We start from the raw sequence: 27,191 nt of genomic DNA on the forward strand, positions 1-27,191 counted from the left end.
TTAAGTTTTCGCATGAGATTCTGAGGAAAAAATGTCTTGGATTCAGAGAAATACGGCATCACTCCAGAGATTTCTGTGGCAAACACCTCAGCTTTCTTCTTCAAACAGCGTCACCTAACCTAACCGCATATGTAGCTTATCATGAAAACATATTTGAAACGCATGTAGAGAAATGACCTCCTCGCGAAAAATTTACATGTAGATAGCCATAAGTAGACGCGAGAAGAAATGAAATATCCTCTGAAATCAGTGATGCACTCTGCCATATCTTGAGGTGTATCGCATTCTTACTTAATTTCCGTATATAACGTTAAAATTAAGATATCGTTTACTTCAGTCTTTATTTTTACCAACTGATGAGCCCACCCTAGCACACGAGGGCGAAACGCTGGCAACCAAGAATGAGCTAGCTGGAAAATTTATAATGTCCAATAACGGACCATTTATATTGGTATTAACAACTGCTATCGGCCGCGTTATTTACGCATTTATTATGAAAACGTGTTATTCTCTTTCATTTAAAAATTTTCTTTAGAGAACAGCAGTCAGTGGGTATTACTAATAAACTCCAACATCGCCTTTGAATGTCAACGAGAGAGTTCGCAAATGCACAAACTGAGAAAACTATATCATACCGAAGATGATCGATCGCATTTTGTTGCTGTTTCAGTTTTCTTATTCAAACAGCGTCACTTATCCTTACTTAACCGTACCATACGTATGATGAAAACACGCTTCAAGCGCCTGTAGGGAAATTATACCTTTCTCGCTATAAATTTTCATAATAGCCTTTCCGTAATTTAACCAGACGCGATAAAATACAAACTAACCTTTGAAATCAATTAAGCACTCTGCCATATCTCGAGGTGTATACCATTCGTACTTAATTGCAGTATTTAGCCTCAAAATTAAGCGGTCGTTTAGTCAGCCTTAATTTTTAACGAGTTAACAACCGTTATCGGACACGTTATTTACGCATTTATTACGAAAATATGCTGTCTTTCATTTCGAATTTTCTTTACGGAACAGCCGTCGACGGATATTATTAATCGACTCCATCGCCTTCGAATGTCGACGAGAGAAATCGCTAGTGCACATAGCGAGGAAACGATGACGAAGGTAATCGATCGCATGCAATATCATCGCTGGGGTGCATAAATATTGGTAACGGAAAAAATCACGCGCGCTTAATCGCTCGTAATAACGAATGCGCTAGTAATAGGGTTCTCGCTGTAACCGAAGGACGATACACAAGTTTAATGTAGGAATTTTGAAGGGACCGAAAAAAGTCGTCGCTATAATGGAGTTCTTGTTATATGCCGTACTCGCTATAGCGGACTTCTACTGTATTTCCAACATGTATCCAACAAGGTGCATTTACAATGTTCAAATAATGCACTTAAGTAAATCACTTACAAACATAACCTCACGCAACGAAAGAAAAATATCACACAATTCAAAGACGAGGATAAATTATGCTGGTTCCCCTGTGCAAATGAATTATTTTTTGGATTTCTGTACTGTTTGCATTTTTAGATGCTTTGTTCTGGCACGGAAAGTGCCAGACGCCCATAATATTGTGGCTAATCGATCTTTTCTATGACGAGGGGATAAAGTTTCTCCCTTCAATGTGCATTAGAGATGGGGAGATTCTGAACGAGTGATTCATAATGAACGAATCATTGAACTGATCGATTGAATCATGATTCAGTGAACGAAATGAATCGACTCGATTGTGAATCGAAAGGTGAATCAAGAGATGGCAGTCGCAACTCGTTCCTTGGTTCCTTGTTCATTCTGATTCATATCGCCAAATCGGGTATCCACCATTTTTTAATCAATGTTAACTTGTGAAGAACGGCTGTGTTATTTTTTATTTAACCTGAACTAAAAGCCCAGTTCACAAGTCAAATACTCCTAAACTAACATTACAGGAAAAAAATATTTTTTTTAAAATAAGAAATCACGTCGTTTTAAGTCGCACACTTCACGGAACTGTTATACACTAGATTTCCAGCTCGTTGCGAAATGTTAGGTTAAGTTTACTTAAAGGTTCCCGTTCTCGTGAACTACTCTGAACTAACGTTTGGAACATAGCCACAAAAATGTTCATATCTACTATAAATTTCAAATTTGATTGTCGTATAGTTTCGAACGGTAGCTACTTAAGTTTAAAAAGTATTAGTCGGACAGTTGTGTAGCATTTTTTGACTATAACCTCTAAAAAGGAATGGTTCATCTGAGTCTATTGTTTCGTTTTCGGCTCTCCGTCACGTGGTAATCGAATAAACGACTCAAATGTACGAATCATTTTAGTGAATCGTTTCAAATGAATCGGTTCTAAATGAATCAGATTCCCCATCTCTAATGTGCATTGCAACGCACTACAGAGTACAATGACCCCCATCCCTCACACTTCTACGATTCGCCAGCTGGCACTTTCTCCTTCAAAACCATATGATCGTTTGGGCTCGCGTTAAAATAAAGCAATGCAGTTTCACCTGCAATGACAATATTGTTCGGTGCCTATGAATTTATTATGAGCCACGTTTTTTTTTTTCGTCAGTTGCCGGTGTCGCCAGTGTTCGCGGATGCTGTTTTCCCACACACTGCCTGTTGCATGATATTACGGTGTTCCTTAAAAGTTTGAATACAAAAGAATTCAGATTTCATTCAACTTAGTAATCGTGAAGCGCACTGTAGATCCACCGAAGTGAGTGTAAATGCGGAAAGCTACGGTACCTCTGCACGGTCCGGAACACGCGTTCTATTATGACGCAGATAAATTTTGAGTTGAAATTACTCTGTAACATACTGTTTTAAAATGTAAAGGCAGTTTCGAATTAAGTCTAAATTTTGGTAATGGGGCCGACATTGTACTTCGAATTACGAATTATCCGTATTTCGAATTCAACAATTTAAATAACATGCAAAACTGTCTCATGTTTCCGGGAAAGAGACCTTCTTCGAATTAGGCGGGATTTTGAATTAACTGATTTCGAATTATCGAGGTTCTGGTGTACTACTTATTCGTTACGGAAAGAGAGTAATTTTATTTTTGTCAATTTTATTAGTCCTTTCAATATTTTCAGACAAATATTTTCTACGCCAGTGATTTCAATTAAATTGAAGGTATCAGTTATGTACCGTATGTAAATTATGTAAATTTATTAATAGATATAAGTTAGAATTAAAATAACTTAAAATTAAGTGTTCTAAATTTCCAAGAAAAACCTCACTCCTGGTGGCTGTCACACCAAAAACTCTCTGATCAAAAGGTTAAACTATGAATCAGTGTTAATTGCATGCAGTAACGGGTCTCAGAATATATTGTGACGCCGTAAGGGATGGCATTTCCAAATTACGTGTTTGCAGTTAATTCTAACTCACGTAATTCGAAGTCTGATTTTTGCGTCCCAACGACTTCTAATTAATAAGGTTTTACTGTATTAAAGGATTAAAGGATAATTTGGACTTTCATCGGAAGTTCCAGTTGGAGTATTTAAAAAAGGGTATCAGAGCAAGGAACATGTAAGAAATACATTTCACCTGCATAAAAAAAAGTAAGTCTTGTACCTGTCGCTGACAATGAGCAGATCAGTGAGCACTCCAGGTATACTCAATAAGCTGTATTACCAAACAAAAATAAAATGTTCAGTAGGTTTGAACAACTGCATGCAATTATGTGAGACAGTCTTGGAAGATTGGAACGACCTAAGCAGAAAACAGGCCGATGGGAAAGTGTGTCTGGCGGCCCTCATCCCTCCCTCCGCTTCTGAGTGCTCTTAGCCTTGCACTTTTTGTTATTCATTATGTGAAAAAAGTACCGTATTTCACGGCATAATCGTCGCCACCGCGTAATCGTCGCATCCTTTATTTTCAATACAAAAATCGGACTTTAAACCTATAATTACATAATCGTCGCACGTCCAAATTTTGTTCACTAATCTGGTTAAAAGGTAAATGGAACTGCAACGTAAGTTGCACATGAATGCGCAATTTAAATATGTGTGTGGTTTATGGGCAATTTGGCAACACAGTCACGTTTGCGACATGTTGCACAACGTATAAATAAATAATACCGGTATATGTACGACGCATGGCTTACCGGTAGACTATCGGCAGTTTGACAACGTGGTCGCGAGACAGTGTACTATTTATTCACCACCTACATATTATGCTTACCGGTAGGCTATCGGCAGTTTGACAACGTGGTCGCGAGACAGTGTACTATTTATTCACCCCCTACATATTATGAGTTCCCATTTGAAATACGTAAGGCTGTAAGTTATCGCTTATTGGCAACGTCGCCAGGAAATACCAGCTAGGTAGGTTGAATGGACCTCGAACCAGCCCTCAGATACAGGTAAAATTCCCTGACCTGGCCGTGAATTGAACCCGAGGCCTCCGTGTAAGAGGCAAGCACGCTACCCCTACACCATGGGGCCGGCTCCTGTGTTATTGCACACGAAGTGAAATCCAAGACGATAACGCAGATTTCCACGGAATTATTCAGCCGAATTATTTACGATGTCTCAGTTGTCATCGCTAGACTCTTTATCTTACTACTACGTCATAAGTGTCCGGGCATGGGATGAAAACTTTTATCCAAGCAGTCAAGATAATTATTATCCAAGTTTTATTTTATGAACTCGTCAGTAATGTAATGTAAAATCATCAATAACTGGGAAGAAATATTAACCTAATTACCGTATGTTTAAAATAAATTGAAAAAAATGAATGTTTGTTACTGACGTCTCGGAATACAGTCAACTATACAGTAGATCTACACCGCGCTAGCTAGAGCTCCGGTTTGCGAGCTTTGCGCAAGCGCAGTAGTGTGTCACAACCAACGAGCTAAACTGATAAATTGTTGCATGCTTCCTTGCTGCCTAACAGTATTGGCTGCTCTGGAATGGACAGATCACAGATGCATTTATTTGTTTCAGATTTACGTGATTACTGTAGACATGTGTGCGTGAGAATTTAAGTTTTTAATTTGTGTTTTGGGTGTTTGTAGAAATAATTAGTTTTAATAGTGAACAATTACGGAAAGTCATATCGCAAAACATTAACGTGTGAAGCATTTATAAGCGATTATGGGTAAATATAGAAACTATTCTGCGGGCTTCAAGCTAAGCGTAAATGCCTTCGCTGAACAGCACGGGAACAGAGCTGCAGAAAGAAAATTTTCTGTGAGTGAAAAGTTGGTGCGTGACTGGCGGAAAGTAAAAAACAAGTTAAAAAGCACAAACCCTTCTAGACGCGCGTTTAGAGGTCCTAAAACAGGGAAGTTTCCTATAATTGACGAAGTGTTTAGGTACGTCAGTGAAATACGTAACAATGGCTGCAGTGTATCATATGAAACGTTACAAATTAAGGGACAGGAGGTAGCGCGCAAACACAACATACCGGTAACTCAGTTTAAGGCGACTCGTGGGTGGATTAAGGGGTTCATGCGACGACACAATCTGTCAGTGCGAAAGAGAACAACACCAAGCCCAAAGTTGCCTGCTGATTACACGGACAAGATTGTAAATTTTCACCGATTTGTCATACGTTTGCGCAAGGAAACTTCGTACTTGCTTTCTCAAATCGGTAATGCCGATCAGACTCCAATCTTTTTTGATATGCCTCGCAACAGCACTATTGCGCTAAAAGGATCACGGAGTGTATTAATGAAAACCAGCGGTAGTGAGAAGTTGCGATGCACGGCAATGCTAGCCATTACAGCTGACGGGAGAAAGTTGCCGCCTTACATCATTTTCAAGAGGAAAACGATGCCTAAGAATATACAGTTTCCCCGTGGAATTCATGTACGAGTGCAACCAAAGGGTTGGATGGACGTAGAACTCATGCTGGACTGGGTTAAAACTGTGTGGAATAGAAGACCTGGTGCACTGCTAAAACAACCAGCTCTGCTTGTTTTAGATAGTTTCCGAGGTCACCTCGTGAACGAAGTGAAGCAAATTCTCACTACAAATAAGACACGACAGATAGTCATTCCTGGTGGCCTAACATCTGCTTTGCAGCCACTAGACGTATGTGTTAATAAACCCTTTAAAGACCACTTACGTCGATTTTACAATGAGTGGATGATGAGCGGCGATCAGCAATTGACGCCCGCCGGAAATATCAGGCGTCCACCCTTGGACTAGTTATGCTCGTGGGTGAAGAAGAGTTGGGATCTTATACCACCTGAACTAGTCTCCAAGAGCTTCAAAAGGACTGGGATTTCGAATGCACTAGATGGTTCCGAAGATGACGCAGTGTGGCAGGGAGACGAAGAATCTGATACTGGTATTAACAGAGGCGAGGATGGCGCATCTGATAGCGAAACCTGCTATAGCGACACCGAAGATTTGGAATAAATGCGTACCGGTAAGTCCGCATTTCACAACAAAGCGATAATTTTTTGCAAGTGTAATATTTTAACAATACTCAAATTAATGACAAATTAACTTAATACGTTCATTTTTATTTTCAGGTTGGAAAAACGTTCGCCGAATTGTTGCGAAAAATTATGAATTTTGTTTTAGACTGTTTTAATTATTTTGATGTATAAACGCGAGTATTATGTGCATCTTAAATTTGTATCAAATACAATTTAGTTCTAAATACATTTTTTGAGTAATACAAATACTGGTATTAAATATTCATCGTATAATGGTCGCACCCTACAATTTTTTTTCGAAAATTTTGGTATAAAAAGTGCGACGATTATGCCGTGAAATACGGTATGTTGAAGAGGATGGGAAATAATTCACTTTATTTTCATTAGACTAACATTCAGGATGGAAAAAAATTCTGTTTGTGTTTCAAGTTTAAAGTGTTACTTGTAACAAGGTTGTTGAAAATTCTATATTTATGAAGCTTCATCCGCTCAACGTGAAATTTTCCTTTGCAGGAGAGGAAAGGCTCAGGGTGCATTTGGTTGATATTTATGAACCTGTATTTTGTTTATATGATCATCACATAATACGAAATGATTAGCTAGGATTCTAATCACTCGTGCCCTTAATTTGGATACGTTTTATGAAATTCCATCCAGCTGTTTTCCTCTGATCCTGTAAATCAAAAGTAAACTGAACTGAAGATTAGCAATACTTCCCTGAATATTAAAAAAGAACTGTCGGATTGATTTTATATGTATATACATTTGTAATAAAACTTCTATTTACCCTACATGTACTGTATTCAGCATCTTGAGAGGAGGTTCTTAATGCAGTCGCTGTTGGCCATAAAGTATAGTAATTGCTTGTTTGTTTGTTATGGTAGGTAATACATGTATGATAACGGGAGGCCGTAACTTGGGTCGAGTGGGAACTGTTGTTAACCGTGAAAGACATCCAGGTTCCTTCGACATCGTTCACGTTAAGGATTCCCAAGGACACACATTTGCTACGAGGTAAGTTTCATTGGTGGATCTAGCTCCTTAATCTTAATATGGTTTGGCTTGTGTGTTTCATTCAAGTTTAAAATGTTACTTGTAACAAGGTTGTTGAAAATTCTATATTTATGAAGCTTCATCTGCTCAATGTGAAATTTTCTTTTGCAGGAGAGGAAAGGCTTAGGGTGCATTTGGTAGATATTTATGAACCTGTATTTTGTTTATATGATCAAGGTTGGTGCTAGTTTCATATGAACATCTTCCCTCTGTAGATTTATAAAATTGTATTAACATTAAGTAAATGCAAAATTTGTTCAAATGTTCATATATCTCCTCACAGGTTTTGCACCTTCATCACAAGCAGGAAGAGCTTATTTCAGAGCATACAAATTTTCTTGAATTTGGATGTGGAAGTGTTAGGTGACTTCCCACGTAAAATATTTAATGGTATGACATTTTACAATAATGCTCAAGGATGCAGATTCCTCGGTTCTTATAAGCAGTCCTTAATTCAGCTGTTGTTTCTTACCTTGAGCACACTTGCATACTCTTTGTGGTATGGGTCTTGTACTAGCTGTAAGCATGAAATTGGAAACTATTGGTTTTGGACCCCTCTATTGATACCCTGAAGATAGGTCTGTGATTTTCCGTTTTCACACCAAGCATGTACCCGTCCTGTGCCTTAAAGCTCTGAACGCCACCTTCTCAACCCATTCTATAGTAAGCATTTTTTGGAAAAATGGGAAAAGCACAGGGAAATACGAATGAAGAAATTGTATAGGGAAAATGCTGGGAAATAAAATTCAGGAAATATATAGGGAAATTACTTGTCATATCAAAATTAAGCTTTTGATCTAAGACTGGACCCAAACTGATTGATCGAACGACTGGTATGTAGATGCTCCGCAAGTCACACAGCACATAGTACTTTGAGGAAAAAAATAGTGTGCGTGTGTGGTAGCAAAGGAGAATGAATGAAAGATAGACATACCGCTCAAAGGTGGCAGTACATGAGGTGTGCAACATATCGTCGTTGCCGGGACATAACCTCCTATGTGATAATATTTTTGGATATATACTGACCCGCAACACATACACTGTGAAGAGCGAGAATGCCTTGACAATATTGCACCTTAATTGACAGAACCTTACCTACCAAAGTTCTAAGCTAAAATATTTCACATAGGTTTTGTCCCGGCAACAACGATATGTAGTATTGCATTAGTTCTTGAGTGGTGTAGCTTACAAATCACTGTTAATAACATAATTCCAGCTCTTTACTTTCATAGTAAAATCGAATGTTTGTAGGCAGTAACTTTCCCCCATTAATTAGTAATTGCTATGTCCATATTAAACAAAAACTTACATTTTATAATTATTCGCACCTCAAACTTGTTGCACCACCTGGAGTTCCGAGATTCTAGGTTGCTGATGGTCCCTGGAAATGTATGCGATCCAAATACACACTTAATCAAGCATAACACGATTTGTGTAAAGGAATAGCAATGACAGGTGCAACACAAGCACTTTTTCGGCAATGAGCATCTTCCTATCGAACATGGGAATCTGATTCTGCCTCTCAGTATGGTGTTACTCCACCATGTGCAGTGAAGTATGATCGGACCCCTGTTGTGACATGCTGTTCACAAGGCAGTTGAGGCTGTCTTGGTCGATCCTGTTTCACTCTTCAACAGCAGCCCTCTGGCTAGGTGGATTAGTTTGTCGTTGCACTGTTAGTTTCAGCATATCCCTGGCACGTTCAGTGGGATTCATGTCCAGAGACACCGGAGGCCTGTCCAATGTATGTGGGCCTTCCTGAGGAAGAGGTTCTAACAAGATTGGAGCACTGCGAGCGCAAGTTATCTTCCAGAATGAATCTGTCACCAAAATGTTCTCAGTACGGTTCAACAGTGGGCGTGAGGCTTCTGTTTCAGTACTGTGTAATTGTCATTTTGCGGTCTACAATGTGTGATTTGCGACGTGCATACATAATGCCACCCAAAAACATGATTGATTCATCTCCCTGATGGGCATGTTACATGGTATACAGGACTTGTCTGGCGTTATTCCACTCTCCCCAAACCCTTCTACAAAAGTTATCTTGCATTAGACGCATTCCACATTCATTCGTGAAGAGGGCCCGCTGCCATTCTTCCAGTCCAATCCAAGTGCTCCCTTGCTCATCTCTTCCTTTCGCCACAGTGTTGAATTGTAAATGCAGGTGCTCGCCAAGGAACTCTTTTGAGTGTAGGTGGTCCCTATGGAGACTACAGTGGAACCTCGATTCTCTGTTTTTCGAGGGACCACGGGAAAAAAACCGTACAACACGGGAAAACTGAAAATCCGGTGAAGAATGAACTATCAACAATTTGGCTAAACGTCACAAAAATGAAATATGTATACTTATAATTTTACAAGCGCCCTTAAACCAAACCAAATCACAGCCCCAATGGGCCTTCCGTCTACCAAGCGACCGCCCTAGGTCCGAAGGCCTGCAGATATGAGATGACGCATGGTCAGTGTGACGAATCCTCTCGGCCGTTATTCCTGGCCCTCTAGACCGGAGTCGCCATATCACCATTAAGTAGCTCCTCAATTAAAGGTAATCGTAGAATGACTGAACCTGGAACTGGCCCTCATATCCTGGTAAAAATGCCTGACCTAGCCCGTAATCGAACTCGGGCCCTCCGGGTGAGAGGCAGGCAAGTTAGACCGCGGGGCTGGCTTCAAACGTTAATTACCGGTACGCAATTTTAAAATCTCGAAACATAATGTTCAGTTTTACTGGGGAATCTTAGTCGGTGTCCTCTGAAAACTTCGTCATGTTCCTTTGAAAACTTCTTTCAGTTCAGCAACTTTCATCAGCCAAACTCTTCGAAAAATCTAAAACCCATAATGCCGAGCCATACAACAATTGACCGCAAGTAGTTTTTCATTCTCTAAACTAGTAAATTAAAGCACATTCGATACAAAGCGTCCAACATGATGGCAAAAATATATATTTTTTTAAATCTTCCATTGTAATTTGGTCACCGGTATACTGTTCCTAGTCAGTTTATGGAAATCTTGTACCGCGTAAATTAGGCCTAGGCTACATCAACTTTTAAAGGTTATGTTGAACGCGAGAATATGGCTTCGAAAGTATCAATCCTCAAGTTCTCGAATGCATTATATTTAGTTCTGCCCGTCACTAATCACAATCAAATTGTAAAGAGAAAAACATATCATTAATACTTCCAAAATTACGATTATTCGCAACCTTGAGCTCAGCTGGAAAGCGCACTCGCTGTACAAATCAGTTCAAGTGCGAGATACAAAGTTTTTAAATTTAATGTGTGCATATAAAAAGACTGCAGCTTTTATAACATTTTAACACAAAAAACGTGAAATTCCCAGTCTTATATTAGGACCAAAACAGTAATAGGCAATCTCAAAACCTCCCATGGCTTTTTGTACGTACGTAAGGTGCAACATCTCTTCTGTTCTCGATAATATAATCGTATACGATAATACCAAACTTGTATTACCGTATAAGAAGGAGCAGTTTCGATTCCTGCCTGAAAGCCCAGTGACTATACAGTGCCCTTAAGGAAATGCTGAAAGCCTGTTCGGCGGCACACTTGAAAAAAGTAAAAGATAAACATCTAACCCTGGATATAATGTAGACGTTTTAAGAGTACGAACATTTGACAAAACTCGTTCCGTCTTCAAATAGTTGTCGAAATGCGCTCTATCTCCTTCCAATTGTCGAGGGCACTCTCTGCTTTATGATTTCCGAGGATACTCTAAACAATACTACCCGAATGCGATGCTAAGATGATCCCTTATGCAAGTTCACCGCCGATCGCTTTTCCAGTACAGGACCGGCACTTCTTCAAATTACCACAATGACTGAACGTCAACACCAAGATCCGTGCCATAGCCGTCCTTTCGTAAGATACAGTTTTCTGGAAAACGCGTGATCGAGGATTTAGCGTTGATGGGACTGAAATTTCTGGACGTTTGATCCGGGAAATCGTTTCTTCGTGGAACAGATAATGCAGGATTTTTACGTGATATAATTAGGATGCTCGCGGGACCACGTAATTTGAACGAATGTTACGGGAAAACGTAGTTTCCGGGAACGTATAATCGAGGTTCTACTGTATTTCTAATTTTCTGCATAAACTCAGGCCTATCAGTTGCTTGCCGTAAGGCATTACGCAGTTCTGTTGTCTTCCGGGTTCTGCGAATCAGGATTCACACGTAATGGTTGTCAGCTGCTGTTGTTGACCCCGGACAACCAATGTGAGAATAATCTTGAACATTTTGTGGTAGTGGCGGCTGTATGCCCTGACATCACTGTTGTACTAAACTAGGCCGGCAACTGCCCTCACAGACAGGCTTTGCTGGCAGTCACTGTGCGGGTGTGGTCAAAAGCAGTAATGGGTTGCGACATGAGTATGAACCCATGCGTTTGTTATGAGCGTGTTTGGAAACTGGCAAGTTTACTCACGTCAGTTTCAAGAATAAAGTCCTTGATGAACACAAGCGTTAGTTTTGAGTGATAGACTGATGATGGCTTGCTGTGATTTACTTCATTTTCGTTGGTTGTAGTGTTGTATTGGCTGTGTACGATAAATTGGCTTTTTAAGACAAGTTCTAGCTTGTTCGACCTACTCAAGCATCACTCTTATGTAGCATATCCCACTAAATTTAATGCAGGGAAAACTGGTGTATCCCAGAGAAAATACAGGGAAAACAGATTTAAGTTACTAGTGGGAACCTTGCTTTCCTATCCTGTCATTTAGAACTGTGAGAATTAGTGTGGAAATAAAATAAAATGAAAAAAAAAATTTAATTTGTCAAAACTTTGTGAGGTTGATAATTTCCAGTTTTATTTTTTTGGAAAACCAAGATGTTAGCTCCTTAAACAGTTAAAGAAGTGAAGAGCCTAGGTGGTCGTAAAAATGCAAGAATATCGTTGAATTTGGAAGGGTACGGGATATGAAAAACAGATTTCAGTTAGGAGACTTGGCATTAGGACTCAGTTTACCAACCTGCACTGCAAATGGAGAGCCCCTGGGATCACCACATTTAGTTGTCTCTAATAACAGGGGGGGGGTGCCTCACTGACCTGCAGAGGCTCTAAATTTCTTCATACTGCAATTGAAGAGGAACTTGACCTTGTGGCACTTGTTAATTATGAACTTCAGTTAGATCCCTATTTCTGCCCTTGTTTGCTCTACTGCTTTTTCCAGACTTTATGCACATGCCTTTTCTTTTCATGTGGTTTTTTGTTTATCAATATTGTATGTTTGTTCCCCTGTTATACTGTGATAAAGGTGGCCAGATCGAAGCAGTTGCGAGTTCTTAAATGACTCACTACTGTCAAAACATGGCCTAGAATAAATTCTCCTCATGGTCGCTGATATGGTTAAATAGTCTGTATACAGCATTACCCAAGGATGAAAACAAAAATTTATTTTTATCACTAAGTTTTTGGAGTTCTGTTGTGACCATTTATTGTCATTTTCATAATTTGCAGGTCTCTTTGAAATTACTCATATCCTTACATGAAAACACAATGCATTGCAGGCTTGTTGCAGTGATTCCCTTGTGTAAATAAAGGTAAATCTACTAATGGCTGTGTGTGGTGTGAACTGCTATATTACTGTGCAATCTGGGTAACATCTTCCCCCTTGTTGTATTTTTCTTAATACTAGTAAGTTCTTGATCTATTATGTACATGTTTTTAATAACTGGTTATTGAAATGATTTCACTCTTCATGTTCATTGATCATTTGTAGAATTGGGCACGATTTGAGCAGTACATTGAAAGTTTGAGATCTTGCCTTTAACACGTTCAATGCTGACGGACCGGATCCGGCCCCTAGCGCGCTTCCCGCCAGTGCGCATGACCCGGATCTGGCCCGCGTTGCCATGCCTTTTCTAAGCAGTTGATGTGAGATTAACTTTTGACGACGTGTCGTACGCACCTTGAGTAGTAGTTGCGTGATATATTTTCGCTCATCGTTCTTCGCTCGCATCTTTTGGTGATTTTTTTACAATTGTGGCAGTAGTGGGCCTACATGTTACAAGTTTGAACAGGGTGTCCACCCGTATGGAAAACCTGGGAAACAGGGAAATGTCAGGGAATTCGATAAATGACTGGAAAACCTGGAAATGTCAGGGAATTCAGGAAAAATTCTGGAAATTCATTCTTCTGCCAGATCTATGTAATATAAACACATTTTTCAGTTTTTATAACATTACTCTAGGGCATATCTTTTATGCCAGGAATAAATCGTAATGAAAAGTTAATAAAGTGTGATCTCGAATGTGAAGTAACCAATAATATCAAATTGATAGATTGATTGAATTTTCAATGTTTTGATCTGCTTACTGTTGAATATTCTGTGTTGTTGAGGAATGGCGAGCTTGATGAATTTGGCCTATATTGCGTTCTCAGTTTTTATAATAGCTTAAATGCATGGTTTCCACAACAATATATGCATATAGACAAAATTCCACAACCCAACGGATGACTCTGTTTACTATGTAATGACTTGTGCCATAGTTACTACCTCGTAAAATGTAAAAACAGACACAAAACACTGACTGAATGCAGAAAAGTGTGAAATTCTCTTAAACTTAATAATAATCATGAGCACTCAAATGAGTATTATTATTATTATTATTATTATTATTATTATTATTATTATTATTATTATTATTATTATTATTAAATGCGCTGACGTAGGTAAGCCTTATGTAAATGTGTAGTGCATCATAACACCATTTGGGCTGCGCCACGTTGAGTTTCCAACCTATCTTTCGCGTGAGGGGTTCGGAAGTTTTGAGGCACGACTAGTAGCTTGTATTATCATGTGTAATTTTGTGAATTCAGAACAAGATTTAAAATAGTGACATCACATTGTGAGATGAAGGTTACCGGGCGAGTTGGCCGTGCGGTTAGGAGCGCGCAGCTGTGAGCTCGCATTCAGGAGATAGTGGGTTCGAATCCCACTGTCGGCAGCCCTGAAGATGGTTTTCCTTGGTTTCTCATTTTCACTCCAGGCAAATGCTGGGGCTGTACCTTAATTAAGACCACAGCCGCTTCCTTCCCATTCCTAGGACTTTTCTGTCCCAGCGTCGGCATAAGACCTATCTGTGTCGGTGCGACGTTAAAAAAAGGATCAAGGTTGTTTGTTGGTTAAGAGGTTTTGAGTTTGTGAAGTATGTTTGGATGTATTCGGTCTTGATCCAGCCAATCTCAAGCTGCCATTCATATCGATTTATATCGGTTGAGTGCAATTTCAAAACCTGGCTGACAATTGTATTGTCTACATCACCATATGGTTAAGCTACCTCACTCCGTGTGTTGGTATAGGTTTAATAGTGTTCAATGTAGATGGAATTGTATTTACATCCGTGTGTTGGTTAGTATATAGTTAGTCCGTGTATCATACCTCAGTATAGTTCATGAAAGACAAGTGGCAAGAATGTGACTCAGCAAAAATTGGCACCGTGGTCTCGATCAGCCATATAACATCCTTCCTATGCCAGTAGTCGCGAATAATTTATTTCTTTTATTCTTATTAATAATGTACCTATTTGTGTTTGTGTCGGATATTGTTAGGAAGTGCATCTTGGAAGGATTTGTGAATTTTTCACTTGTGATTCGCGTGTGATTTTTGTAGTACGGTTTACATTTTATGAGGGCTGTGTGCCGCAGTTATATTGCATCAGCTGTTATTGAAGCAGTAGAGTGCTGGCAGCATAGGTAAGGCAATGCTCACAGGTTTTACGAACTGTCACTTTAGAAGAAAGCTGTGCGGAATTTAGGGCTATTTAAAAGATTTTTACAATATCCTTATCTTTCTTCTTTTTTCAGCTAACAATATCTTCATCAAAGTCAAGGAAAACTTTATTTAATGAAAGGTGGCTACTTGATGGTACTTTCAGAACATGGTTGAAACCCATGCCTCAAGACAAATTTTCAGCATATTGCATAATATTGTAATCTGCATAATATGTAAAACATCAGTTACTGTTAGCAACATGGGGGAGCAGGCATTAAAATGTCACATGGGAGGAAAGATCATGCCAGTAGTGTCAAGTTCAGCCAGTTCTCATCATCCCTTTCAAGTTATTTTAAAAAAGGAACATTCGAATAGTGAAGTAACAAAGAGACTTAAACTCAGTAGATAATACCTGGCCGCGCACAAGTTGCCCTCTGCCTGCCACAGCTACCACAACGAACTATATCACATATGACTCCACTTCTTCTTCCATTAAAGAAGGAATCAAAATAAGAAGTGCATATTTCATTAGTATCACGATTGAAACTATGAACTACAAGATCCATTTGGTCCATCTGAGAAACTTCATGACGAGATGTCTGCAGAATTGTCTTTCAAGAGAGCAAGTAACCAAAGCTGAGATTATATGGTGCATGCATACTGTCATGCAACACCATTCTTTACGTGCCAGTGAAGCTAGTGTACGTTTGTTTCCAGTAATGTTTCCAGACTCTGAAACAACTTTGAAAGTTCAACTGCACAGAACAAAAGTTGCGTATAGAATCATTCATGGTTTAGCTCTCTATTTCCATAAACAAGTTCTTGAGTAAGTGCACACATTTCTCCGTTGGGTTTGACGAATCACTGAATAAAGTTTCTCAGATGGACCAAATGGATCTTGTAGTTCATAGTTTCAATCGTGATACTAATGAAATATGCACTTCTTATTTTGATTCCATGTTTCTTGGTCACTCTACCTCCTCAAATTTGTTAAATGGTTTTTTTGCAAGCACAGCAAGAACTCTTTCTAAAAGAAACTTACAAATTTCAATGGATGGTTCCTTCAGAATTTTGGTAATTAAATGATAATCTAGATGCTCCTATTTTGTTGAATATTGGATCTTGTGGCTTCCATACTGTGCACAATTCATATAAAATGGCAGTAAAAGAAATCCTAAAAGTTTCAGACAGATCTTCCATTTGCCTCACTCCTTTATGAATCTTTTATTAATGATAAATGTCATGACAAGGTTTGTTAAGTCTGAGTTACTGCAGTCTTCAGAAAATGTCCTAAAACGAATTTAGACAGTAAAGAAAATCTTCTGCCCGCATCTAAAATTGACATAGGTTCTGCTGCTAAAGCAGCACTTCATGGCACTCCCAAATGATAGAGATATGTTAGCGTTTCACACAGATTGTCTAAGAGGAATAGTAGCTTTATGCCAGAAGTTACTGGAAAGGTCTCCGCTGGCATATCATAGTCATCGTCTGCAGTTTCCAGCTGTTGGCTGGGTCTGCTCACCGCTAGCATATAAACTGACTAAATGAATTTCTTGTTTCGATCTAAGTGTAGCCAAGTAGCTTGTAAGCAGCAGGCTGCTAAAGATAGCTTTAAATGCCTTTGTTGAAAACAAATGGATCTCGGGTAATGAAGCCGATCATGTACAAAGGGGGTTCACTTCTGTTTGTGAGAATGATACTTGGAAAGAAGTGAATTCTTTGACTTCTAAAGACGAGAGATTAGATCACTTTTGGCTTCGCACTGTTTTTCCAACAGTAAAGTGGGCTTCATTTCTCAAAATGGAAATGCTTCACTTGAACGTGGTTTTCCTTTTAGTAAAGAAATTAGAGTTGAGGACATGCTACAAGTATCCCTTGTAGCACAAAGAATAATATATGATGCTATCTCAAACCCTGGTGGAATTGAAAAGGTCTCCATTAATAAGAACATGCTCCATGCTGCAAGGAGTGCTCATGCTTTGTATGTTCAAAATCTACAGGAGAAACGTGAAGCATTGGAAGTAGAAGATTCTTTGCAAAAAAAGAAAAAAATATTAATAAGAGAAAGGCCGCTTTGTTGCTCAAAGAATTAGAAGAAAAGAAGCGGAGGGTGATGGGAGAAACTCGACAGTCGTTGGTGGCTAAGAAGAAATTTCTTCGCTGAAGCAGTAATGGTAGTATATTTTAAAAAAAACTTATTAACTAGACTAAATTAAACTAAATTAAACAAGTTTTGAAATTTAATATGCACATTAATTGCTTTTTTAAAAATGTATTTTAATATTATTGATACTTCCTTTATAATTTTCTTTTTTGTCATTTTGTGTCAGGGAAAAAACTGGTTTTTATGTCTGGAAAACAGGGAAATGTCAGGGAATTTTAAAATCTGGATTTGGTGGACACCCTGTTGAATTATATTTAATTTGTTTTTTATCATGAGTGTGTGATGGCTCAATGTCGTGTTAATTTGTCTGGCAGTGGTGAGTTCACGAGTGAAGGAAGTGCTGATTCTGTAACTGTAACTGATGAACCGGAAGTCAACCCAACCTGGTCAAATCGAACATTTGGCTTGAAGAATATACCCTTTAGCAAAGAAAACTGTTGGTGCTGATAGCAGGAGAAAACGAGCCAATCCACTGGTTTCTATTGTTGCTTGATAATTGTTTGGAATTTATCTGTCGTGAGACAAACAATTATGTGAAGTTGTTTTGTGGGCCAAGCACAAAGGAGAAATCGTGCATCACGAGATGGATGGATGTTGATGTCAATAAACTAAAGACATTTTTGGCTTTGCTGATTCATACAGGAACATTGCAAACGAGCAGACTCCAAGATTATTGGAAAAATCGCTGGCTTTTCAACGTTTCTGCATTTCGACAGTATATGAGCCAGGATCGTTTTCTACTGATATTATGGTTTTTACACTTTTCCCCGATTAGACCTATCAATGATCCCAAACCCGTCATTAGACAGGCTGGAAGGGTGAGGCAAATTATTGATTTCTTTCAGCAATAAGATGTCTTAGCATTTATCATCTCTCACAGAACTATGGTATTTTGGCGGGGTCGCTTGATTTTCAAGCAGTATATAAAGGGGAAACGGCATAAGTATAGCATAAAACTTTATGCTCTAAATGAACCTGAGGGCCTCACTTTCAGATTGTGTTTGGTGGAGCCAACGACCAGTTGTCTGGGTAAGGACACTCTACAAAAGTGGTCATGCATGTTTTGGAGCAACTTTTGAATAATGGCCACGCCATGTTCATGGACAGTTATTATAATAGTTTTGTTGCTCTAGTGTCTAAGCTGCTGTCAGAAAACACATACATTACAGGAACACTCCGAGCTGACCGGCAGCACAACCCTCCAACTGTGAAGACTGCAATACTGCTTAAAGGTGGAACCATCGCTCAGTACGCTGAGGGAATTATGGTGGGCAAATGGAGGGACAAGCTAGTGGTACATTTCTTCGCAGTTTGAGAACAATGGTCACTGTCACAAAGCGGGGCCAAGAAAAAGAAAACCTTTGCCAATAGTGCAATATAATGCACAAATGAAGGGGAATGATCACTGTGACCAACTCTAGATGTACTATCCTTTTGAAAGAAAAGCCCTTCGCTGGTACAAAAAATTTGTCCACATCATTCAATTGATCATCAATGCTTTCCACTTGCACAACATGCACAATACCAGGTTTCGAAATCCACAAATGGTTTTATATGAACTAATAAAAGTACAATTCATAACAATGACATGAGAAAAAATATATAGATCTTTACAACCTAATCAATACGAAATTTAATCTAAAAAGATTGTAACGTGGACATGTTTCGGCTCTTGGAGCCATCATCAGCACGCACACTTACAAAACATTAAAAGCACATGAACACATGTGAAAAGAAATCCTGAGTGAAGTAATGACATGTATCCTGATGATTCTCCTTCATAGATATATTTGATAAAGCAGACTGTCGAGTATCAAGATTTTTAACTCATTTAATTAATGTTTGAAACCAGCCCTGCAATCACCTGCCTCTCAACCGGAGAGGCCCCGCATTAGATTCTCAACCAGGTCGGGCAGTTTTACCTGGTTATGAGGGATGGTTCTAGGTTCATTCAGCCTTGTGGATAGCGGCCCTGGTCTTGAGACCAAGAATAACGGTCGAGGGGATTTGTCACGCTGACCATGTGTTGCCTTGTAATCTGCACTTCCCGGGCTGACCAGTGGTCGCTAGGTAGGCCAAGGCTCATTAGGGCTGTAGTTTGGTTTGGTTTAGCAGTGTTTGTAAGATTATATACATATTTCATTACTGTGATGTTCAACCAAATTGATTTTAATTCACTTCTTTTTTCCCATATAAGTTTTTCCTTGATCCCTCCAAAAACTGAGGATTGAGGTTCCACTGTATTACGAAAGTGTGTTCTGCTTTTGTTTCAAACTTGGTTTGTTTACACTAGTAGACTGTTACTACTAATAGACTTCTGCAGCGCCTTTGAATATTGACGATAGAACTCACTAGTGCACATAGTGAAAAGTTGATTTGGATGGTCGATTGTGTACATTATAATAGGTGGAGTGCAGGATATAAATGACGGAAATATTTACACATGCTAAATCACTGATTATAATGCATGAATCAGTGGAAGGATTTTCATAACTGAAGGATATTACAGTTGGCCATGCGGTTAGAGGCTGTGAGGTTGCATCCGGGAGAAAGTGGGTTCGAATCCCACTGTCAGCAGCCCAGAAGATAATTTTCTCATCCAAGTTCGATGACAAAATTTTAAATTAGATTAGTTCGTGTGTGTAATGCGGTAGATGCAGAGCCTGTGTGGTTTGTCAATGAATCTGCACAAAAAGAACAGTGTGTACCATGCTTTCCTTAAACTGCGCATTTGTAATACCTCGGGTTTTTTCGCTTCGTCCTTCGCTTTCATCTGCATAATTTCATATTCACAGCAATGCAGTCATTTCTCAGCTCCACTAAATAGTCAAGTACTTATTTCTCACACGAACCTCCTACGCTGGCGTAGCAAGGGGAGAGGTGATGCTCCAACAAATTAGGACCATGAGACTACTTGTAATTAGTACAATCACGTGGAGAACACCATGGGTCGCCTTTACTTGAGAGTTGTATCACTGTGTTATGTAAACAATAGCTTTGTAATTGAAGACATGGATGGAAGAAGGGCGTAACTCAAAAAACACACTTTTGAGGTAAATGAGTTTAAAGAATTATAACATCAAACACTTTCCTCAGAAATACAGAATTTTGGAATATTATACTTAACTACATTCTTGATTATTTCGTAATATGTACATCAAAAATATTTATAAATTTTGTGGTTTATTGTCAATTTTTATTTTGGAGTTACGCCCTTATTCCATCTTCAAGAAACATTTTCATTGAAAAGTAATATGATTTACATTGTTGGAAGCATGTAGACAAGTTTTACGGGTTAGAACATTTGACAGGTCACAACATGTCACTAGGGGAGTCACTGTATCGAGAATTTCCTACTCCCACAGATTCAACTTCCCGGAAAATATTTTCAAACCATCTACGTGCATCTGTGCATAGAAATCTTACTAGTCTTTAATATCTTTTAATTTCCCTGGTTTAATAACTACACGAGGGACTGGGATACTACCCAAAGTAACTACAGACCTTATATCCTTCAATAACTGAAACTTGTCATGAAACGTAATATAATAACTCTGGCTCCCTGACACAGTTCCTTCAGGAGAGTAACATAATATGGCATAGGTACTCTTGAATTGAAAACTTAAGTCCTTTTGTTTGTGGTGTTGTAAATGACACCGGGCTGAGAACGGCAGACCATTCGGATAGTAAGGATTTGGTATCCGAATCATATGAGGTTTCACTTGGTATATATTCATTGTCATCTGCTGAAATATCAGATATTTCTCCTCGCAAGACTACTCCTGTGTTAGCCATTTCGCTTCTGATGAGTGATGAGTGCTGGCTTGCCGCAAGTCAGCATTGAAGTGTATTTTAAGTCAGGCACGAGCAATATTTGGAAGAACGGCGCAACTCAATGTAGCACATCACACGCCATCTATCGACACTACCGAGAAGCCATTTAGGTAGTATCTAGAAGAGCCTCCAAGGAACGTATATATGCAATTTACCAAATAACGATACAACCTGACTTAAGCCTTTCTTCCATCCATGTCTTCAATTAGTAGCAACAGTGTGTGAATCAGGATGGGTTTTACAGTACCCATGATTACTACCTCTACGTACGGAATACCACATGGCTTACATTACCTGTAATTAGTACCAGTAGGAGAGGAACCCCACGGGTCTGGGTGTTGCCTATGATTAGTACCCATTATGTGAGGAACACTGCGAGACAGCATATGTCCCTGTGATTAGTACACCTATGTGAGCAATACCCTAGGTTTCTATTGACTGTAAGTGGCGCCGCAATGTGAGAAACTCCGTAGGTGTGTTACGTGTGCATATTACATTACCCTCGAGTAGTACCATAATGTGTGGAATACCACTATTCCACGCTACTTTTGATTAGTACTGCAACCTGACAAATACCATGGGTCTACTTGACTAGCGAAAATTGCCATTATGACGGGCCAATGTCCCGTTTTTTGAATCCCTTTAGACAGCAACCATCATCGATTCAGGATTGTACTTTAGAAGCAGTCCCTTGGTCAGTAATACTATAGTTTTATGCTCGTTTTTGGGAATGCGGGGCATTGCGGGTCAGATCCACTGATTACTTACATGAGACTACTTGTAATTAGTACAATCACGCGGGGAACACCATGGGTCGCCATTCATTCTTAATCACGTTTTGAGTTATGGTCAGTGGATGACTTTGGACTTTTAAATTGTAATTACATTTAGTCTCGTTTCGTACCATCGGGGGCTCATGACCTAGATGTTAGGCTCCTTTGAACAAGCATAATCAACTTATTTCTCATCCTTGTGAAACTTTCCACATTTTGGGCCATGAAGCTACCGTAGATTTAGCTCCTTTTCTTTGAGCTTGCCAATAGCAGGTCAGTTTTTTTTTCTATACATAACTCTTCCCGCACATCCTATTCCGTTATTTTCTGCAAAATAAACGACCGTAAGTTCTATTTTGCACGTCGCTTCACAACTGTCATCTTGCTGCTATGAGAGATCGAATGCAGCTGTTTGTGTCCTTATATCTAGTCCTGCCCAGAGGCAGGCCAGTGTAGCAGGTAACTGGAAGTGACAGTTAATGTCCTTGGACTTTCCAGTTGCAGAGGTATTTATAGATTCATGTAATCCAGGAAACAGGGTTGTTAGGTGCAAGAGGTGTCCAGTTTCTTACCAAAGATGCTAGTGAAAATTATGCTGCATGTGAAAAATCTATTAAGGAAACTAGTTAAAATCGTTTATGTTGGGTCTGCTTTGTCAATACACGTTTAATGATTGAAAATAAATAATTATCGGCTACTTTTCTTCATCGATCGGAACGGTCGAAAGATGTATGCATCATATTTTGTGTATTTCTGACGATTTTGCCAGAATATGTTTTTGCTGGTAAAATAGCATATTTTTGCAGAATTTGCACAAACATCACATATTCATATTATTTTTGCATGTTGGGTCACAATTTGCATTTTGTTGCACTTCTGTTTATGCGTAAAAATGACTTTATTCCACGTTAGGATTACCGTAGGCTTGGATTCAGTGCAATATTAAAAAATTTGCTAGTATCGCAAGCGATTTTTTTTTTTCTTTTCTTTTTTTTCTTCTCAGTTCCCTACTAATATGATTGCCTATACGAATAAAGCCTTACTCAGTTCATTTATGACCATTAGTGAACATTTGGCAACCAAAACCTAAAAATTTTAATTAAAAATAAAACAAGAAACAAAAGTTCAGCAATAAAATGTAGGTAGAAACATTTTTTTACACACAATATCAATGAAAACCAGAAAGCAAAATTGAACTCTCCTGAGGCTAACTGCTTTCCCGAAGATGTAATTTACCCTGTAAAGTTCAGGAATGATATTGCTGAGTAACACAGTGAGCCCGTTTGTACTTGTATTTTGCGTTCCATTCAGAAGTTAGAAATGTATTGTGTTGAGCGATACAGTGAAGGGTAGCAGATATTTGTTGCACGATAGCATACGTACAGATTAGGAACATAATTGTGTGAAGTTGACTAGCGTGGTGCTTCTTTGTCTTGTGATATGGATACTGAAAGTCCTGAAATTGCCGGACTAACAAAGACAAAATTAAAATCCGGTACAAGGATAGGCATATGTATCTTTCAATGGTTGCACATATGTTGAAACTAGCTCTTTTGAGTTTCGACTCAAGTCCATCGAAGTGGTGTCACATTCAAGTTGGCTATCAGTCATTCTCTGGCACGTGGCAGAGTTAACCTCCAAATAATACATGGCCAGAAAAAATGTTTTAATAAACAATCTGCAATATATATATACCATTACTCCATCACAGATGAAGATCATAAGCATAAGAAATGCCCCCAAGGACCTGAATCATGGTGCTTCTACAACAAAGAGTATTGCAACTGGACAAACTCCTCAGACCCACAAAAAAATGTCAGTTCAGTTCACAACTGCAATGCTGCTGAAAATTGTGCCTGTATACCAAGGGCTGGCGTCAACAGAACTTCTGTCTAGATGTAGAGGTGCCACTCAAAATGCCAATAAAAGTCTTCATGCATGTATATGGAAAAAGTGCCTGAAAGAGACCTTTGTGTCCTCAAAAAGACTTGGAATAGCTGTTTCTGTTTCTAATGCAGTTGCAAAATACAACATGGGATGTAGTGCAACACAAGAAATGAATGTAAGGAATTATAACCTTTCACCAGTATCCACCAAACTTGCCACACAAATAGATGAAAGAAGAAAATTTGACAGTCAGCGGTCAGTCAGCCAAGAAAAGAAAACGGCCAGGAAAAATACATTTTTGTTCTACAATCCCTTCAGAGACCTGAACGATGGACTGACTAAAGTGATCCTATGCGGTCATAAAAGAAGTGTTCTATTGCCAATACTGTTTTACAAAAGAAATGGATGCCTTCATGAGAACAGCAAAAGCAACATATGGAGGAAGAGAAATGAACATGTTATTTGCAGATGATATTGTGATTTGGGGAGAAGAGGACATGAAGGTTCAAGAACAGTTGGATGTGGTGAATGGGAAGATCAAAGAATGTGGACTGAAAAAAATAAGTGTAGAAAAGAATAAAACTTGTTATGACTGGAGGGGAGAAAGATGGGAAAGGGCAGATTAGACTTGCAGGCAAGCCCCTGGAAGTAGTCGTGACGTTCAAATACCTGGGGTGTGAATTAATGGAGAATGCTTGACTGGATGTTAAGATTAGCGAGAGGATTCAGGCTGGAAGCTGTTTCTATCATATATAAGAAACATGTTATGGGACAAAGATATGCTAATGGAAGCAAAGGAAACTATGTACAAGATGTTTCAAGAGTGTCATAAACACAAAGTACATCATATCTCATAAACTAATAAGGATGTTAAGCTGAAATTAAGATGTTCTTTCCATAATAATCCTACATATTCATTAAAAATTTCATTGTGATTACTCAAAAATTGTGGAAAATAAAAAAGAATGTGTCCCAGGTTCTCTTATGACAATATACTTCGAAGTTTTAACGATTTAAAATACATTTTATGAATTTAGCTTGCTGTAGTCCCAGAGATTTTCCAGTTCTTCAATTTTGTAATTTGTATGTTTCTAGAAAAGCCTTTTTTTGCTTTAATATGATTGTCACATCATGCACTTGAATGCTATCTGTACAGTAGCTGTCTAGCTTTTTTCACCTTAATGACTCTTACCTGATTGATAACGTGTCATGTTTTCATCCACTGATAATTTATTGGTTCCCATTTTGTAGCTGGTATGTTATTGATAATAGAATGTTTGTGTACTCCTGTTTTCCTAGATTGTTTTAGATGACATCCTAGAAGTATCTGGGCTGTCTAGGTGATGGTCATAATTTTAAAAAAATTTTTACTGATCTGTATCAAAATATGATAGCTGGCTGTGAATTTATACCTTGTGCTTTTTTTTTGTCTTTACAGAATGAACAATGTGTTCATCATTGGGAAGGCTACCAAACCTTACGTGTCATTGCCAAGGGGGAAAGGTGTCAAACTCAGCATTGCAGAAGAGAGGGATAAGAGGCTTGCTGCTAAAGCTGCAGCATAGTTATTTTGTATAAAAATGTGAATTGGGAATAAAGTTTGCGTGTGGCAGAAAACTGGACCTTATACGTGCTTGTTTTTCTTTGCTGACATTTCTATTAAATATAACTAGAGCCCAGATTTCCATGCACCTTCATATGGCAAAATATGCACTATCAAAATTCAGTTCCTTTTGAAACTTTATACAACAATTACCGTAATTTCTCCAAATTGTCTTAATTTAAGCTCATTTGTTTATCTGTCAGCACATTCTCAAGCGCAGAAAGTGATCTTTTTAAGTCACTAGGAGTGACAGGTGCATACTTAAATGAAGACATTTTTGACAAACTGAGATTAAATTATATGTCTCTTGCATTTTCACCACAATGAGTCTTAAGCTTGACGAATTTGAAATGAGGATTTCAATGGATTGCTTTATTCAACCTATCTCTAGCTCCTGCAGCTACTTCTCCGTGCGTGATTGCAGACACATTTCATTGTCCTTGCCTGCTGCAATAACAATGACCTATGACGAGTGTGAGACCTGGGTAGGAAATTCCAGGACAACGGAAGAGGGTTCAGTGCAAAACAAAGGTTTGTAATTCGCTATCTCATTAACTCGTCCCAGGAGTGTGATGCAGGTTTTGTTTGTAGGCGAAGAAATGAACCGTTGATGAGTATTGCACTATTTACGGTTCAGTTTATAGCAGTGTATAACTGGGACACCTTATTCCTCGGAATTAGATCAATGTGGGGCCTTCTGGCTTACATCAATGTTTACTCAAGCAACAGGTAAGAAGGTGCTTGGTTAATTGGATTATAGAACCTCTACCGTATGTACTAACTTCGGTTGTCTCATAGGATGCCAGGAATACATTCTGTCCATCTCTCAGTAATAGACATACTGTATAGCGTGGAAAATGGTCCCAAATTTTGAAAACCAACATACATAAAAGGCACTATCATTCAAGTCACAAGAAAAGTCGTATTATGCAACATAAACATCAAAATATTCGCTATTAATTCTAAAATCTTCAAAATTGCATTGTGCATGAATTTTCTCCTAAAGAGGCCAAAACACGCAGGGAAAAAAAAACCGGTTATTTGGAATAGTTAAGCAGGGTGTCCACCTGTATGGGAAACTGGGAAATGTCAGGGAATTCAGAAAAAATAAGGAAATTCATTCTTCTGCTAGATAAAATGGTCATACCGTATTTATCGGTGTGATAGTTCAGTTTTTATAACATTAATCTAGGGCTTGTCTGTTATGCCAGGAGTAAATTGTAAGGAAAACGTAACATACATTAAAGAAAACAAATGTGATCTCGAATGTGAAGTAACCGATAGCATCAATAGCTATATTGATAGCGTATAGCAAGCAATAGTGACTATGATCGATAGAATTAGTTTCAATCCTACTATTGAATACAGTAGAACCTCGATTCTCCGTTTTTGGAGGGACCACGGAAAATAATTGTACAACACAGGAAAACGGAAAATCCGGGAACGAACGAACCAACAATTTGGCTAAACATCACAAAAATGAAATACGTATACTTATAATCTTACAAACGCCCGTAAACCAAACTAAACTACAGCCCCAATGGGCCTACCGCCTTCGATCCAAAGGCCTGCAGATTACGAGGTGTCGCATGGTCCGTGTGACGAATCCTCCAGCCGTTATTCCTGGCTCTAGACTGGGGTCCCCATATCACCATTAAAGAGCTCCTCAGTTAAAGGTAATCTTAGAATGACTGAACCTGGAACCTGCCCTCATATCCAGGTAAAAATGCCTGACCTGGCCAGTAATCGAACCCGG

At 38.8% G+C, this 27,191-nt stretch overlaps 1 protein-coding gene and 1 non-coding gene across 2 annotated transcripts in view; both read left to right on the forward strand.

The window, feature by feature from the left end:
• RpS4 (ribosomal protein S4) overlaps nt 1–25,459 on the forward strand; it is a 63,115-nt gene extending 37,656 nt beyond the window's left edge. Inside the window, exons 5-6 of the mRNA XM_067135202.2 lie at nt 7,279–7,408; nt 25,271–25,459. Of these exons, the coding sequence (XP_066991303.1) occupies nt 7,279–7,408; nt 25,271–25,397 (257 nt within the window). The 3' untranslated portion in view covers nt 25,398–25,459. The remainder of the gene's footprint in view (nt 1–7,278; nt 7,409–25,270) is intronic.
• On the forward strand, nt 12,713–12,849 carry LOC136859344 (small nucleolar RNA SNORA16B/SNORA16A family). The gene has a single exon (XR_010858980.1). It is a non-coding gene; the product is annotated as a small nucleolar RNA SNORA16B/SNORA16A family (small nucleolar RNA).
• Nucleotides 25,460–27,191: the final 1,732 nt, after the last annotated feature.

This window comes from Anabrus simplex, chromosome 1 (genome assembly GCF_040414725.1).
Source record: "Anabrus simplex isolate iqAnaSimp1 chromosome 1, ASM4041472v1, whole genome shotgun sequence".
Lineage (NCBI taxonomy): Eukaryota > Metazoa > Arthropoda > Insecta > Orthoptera > Tettigoniidae > Anabrus > Anabrus simplex.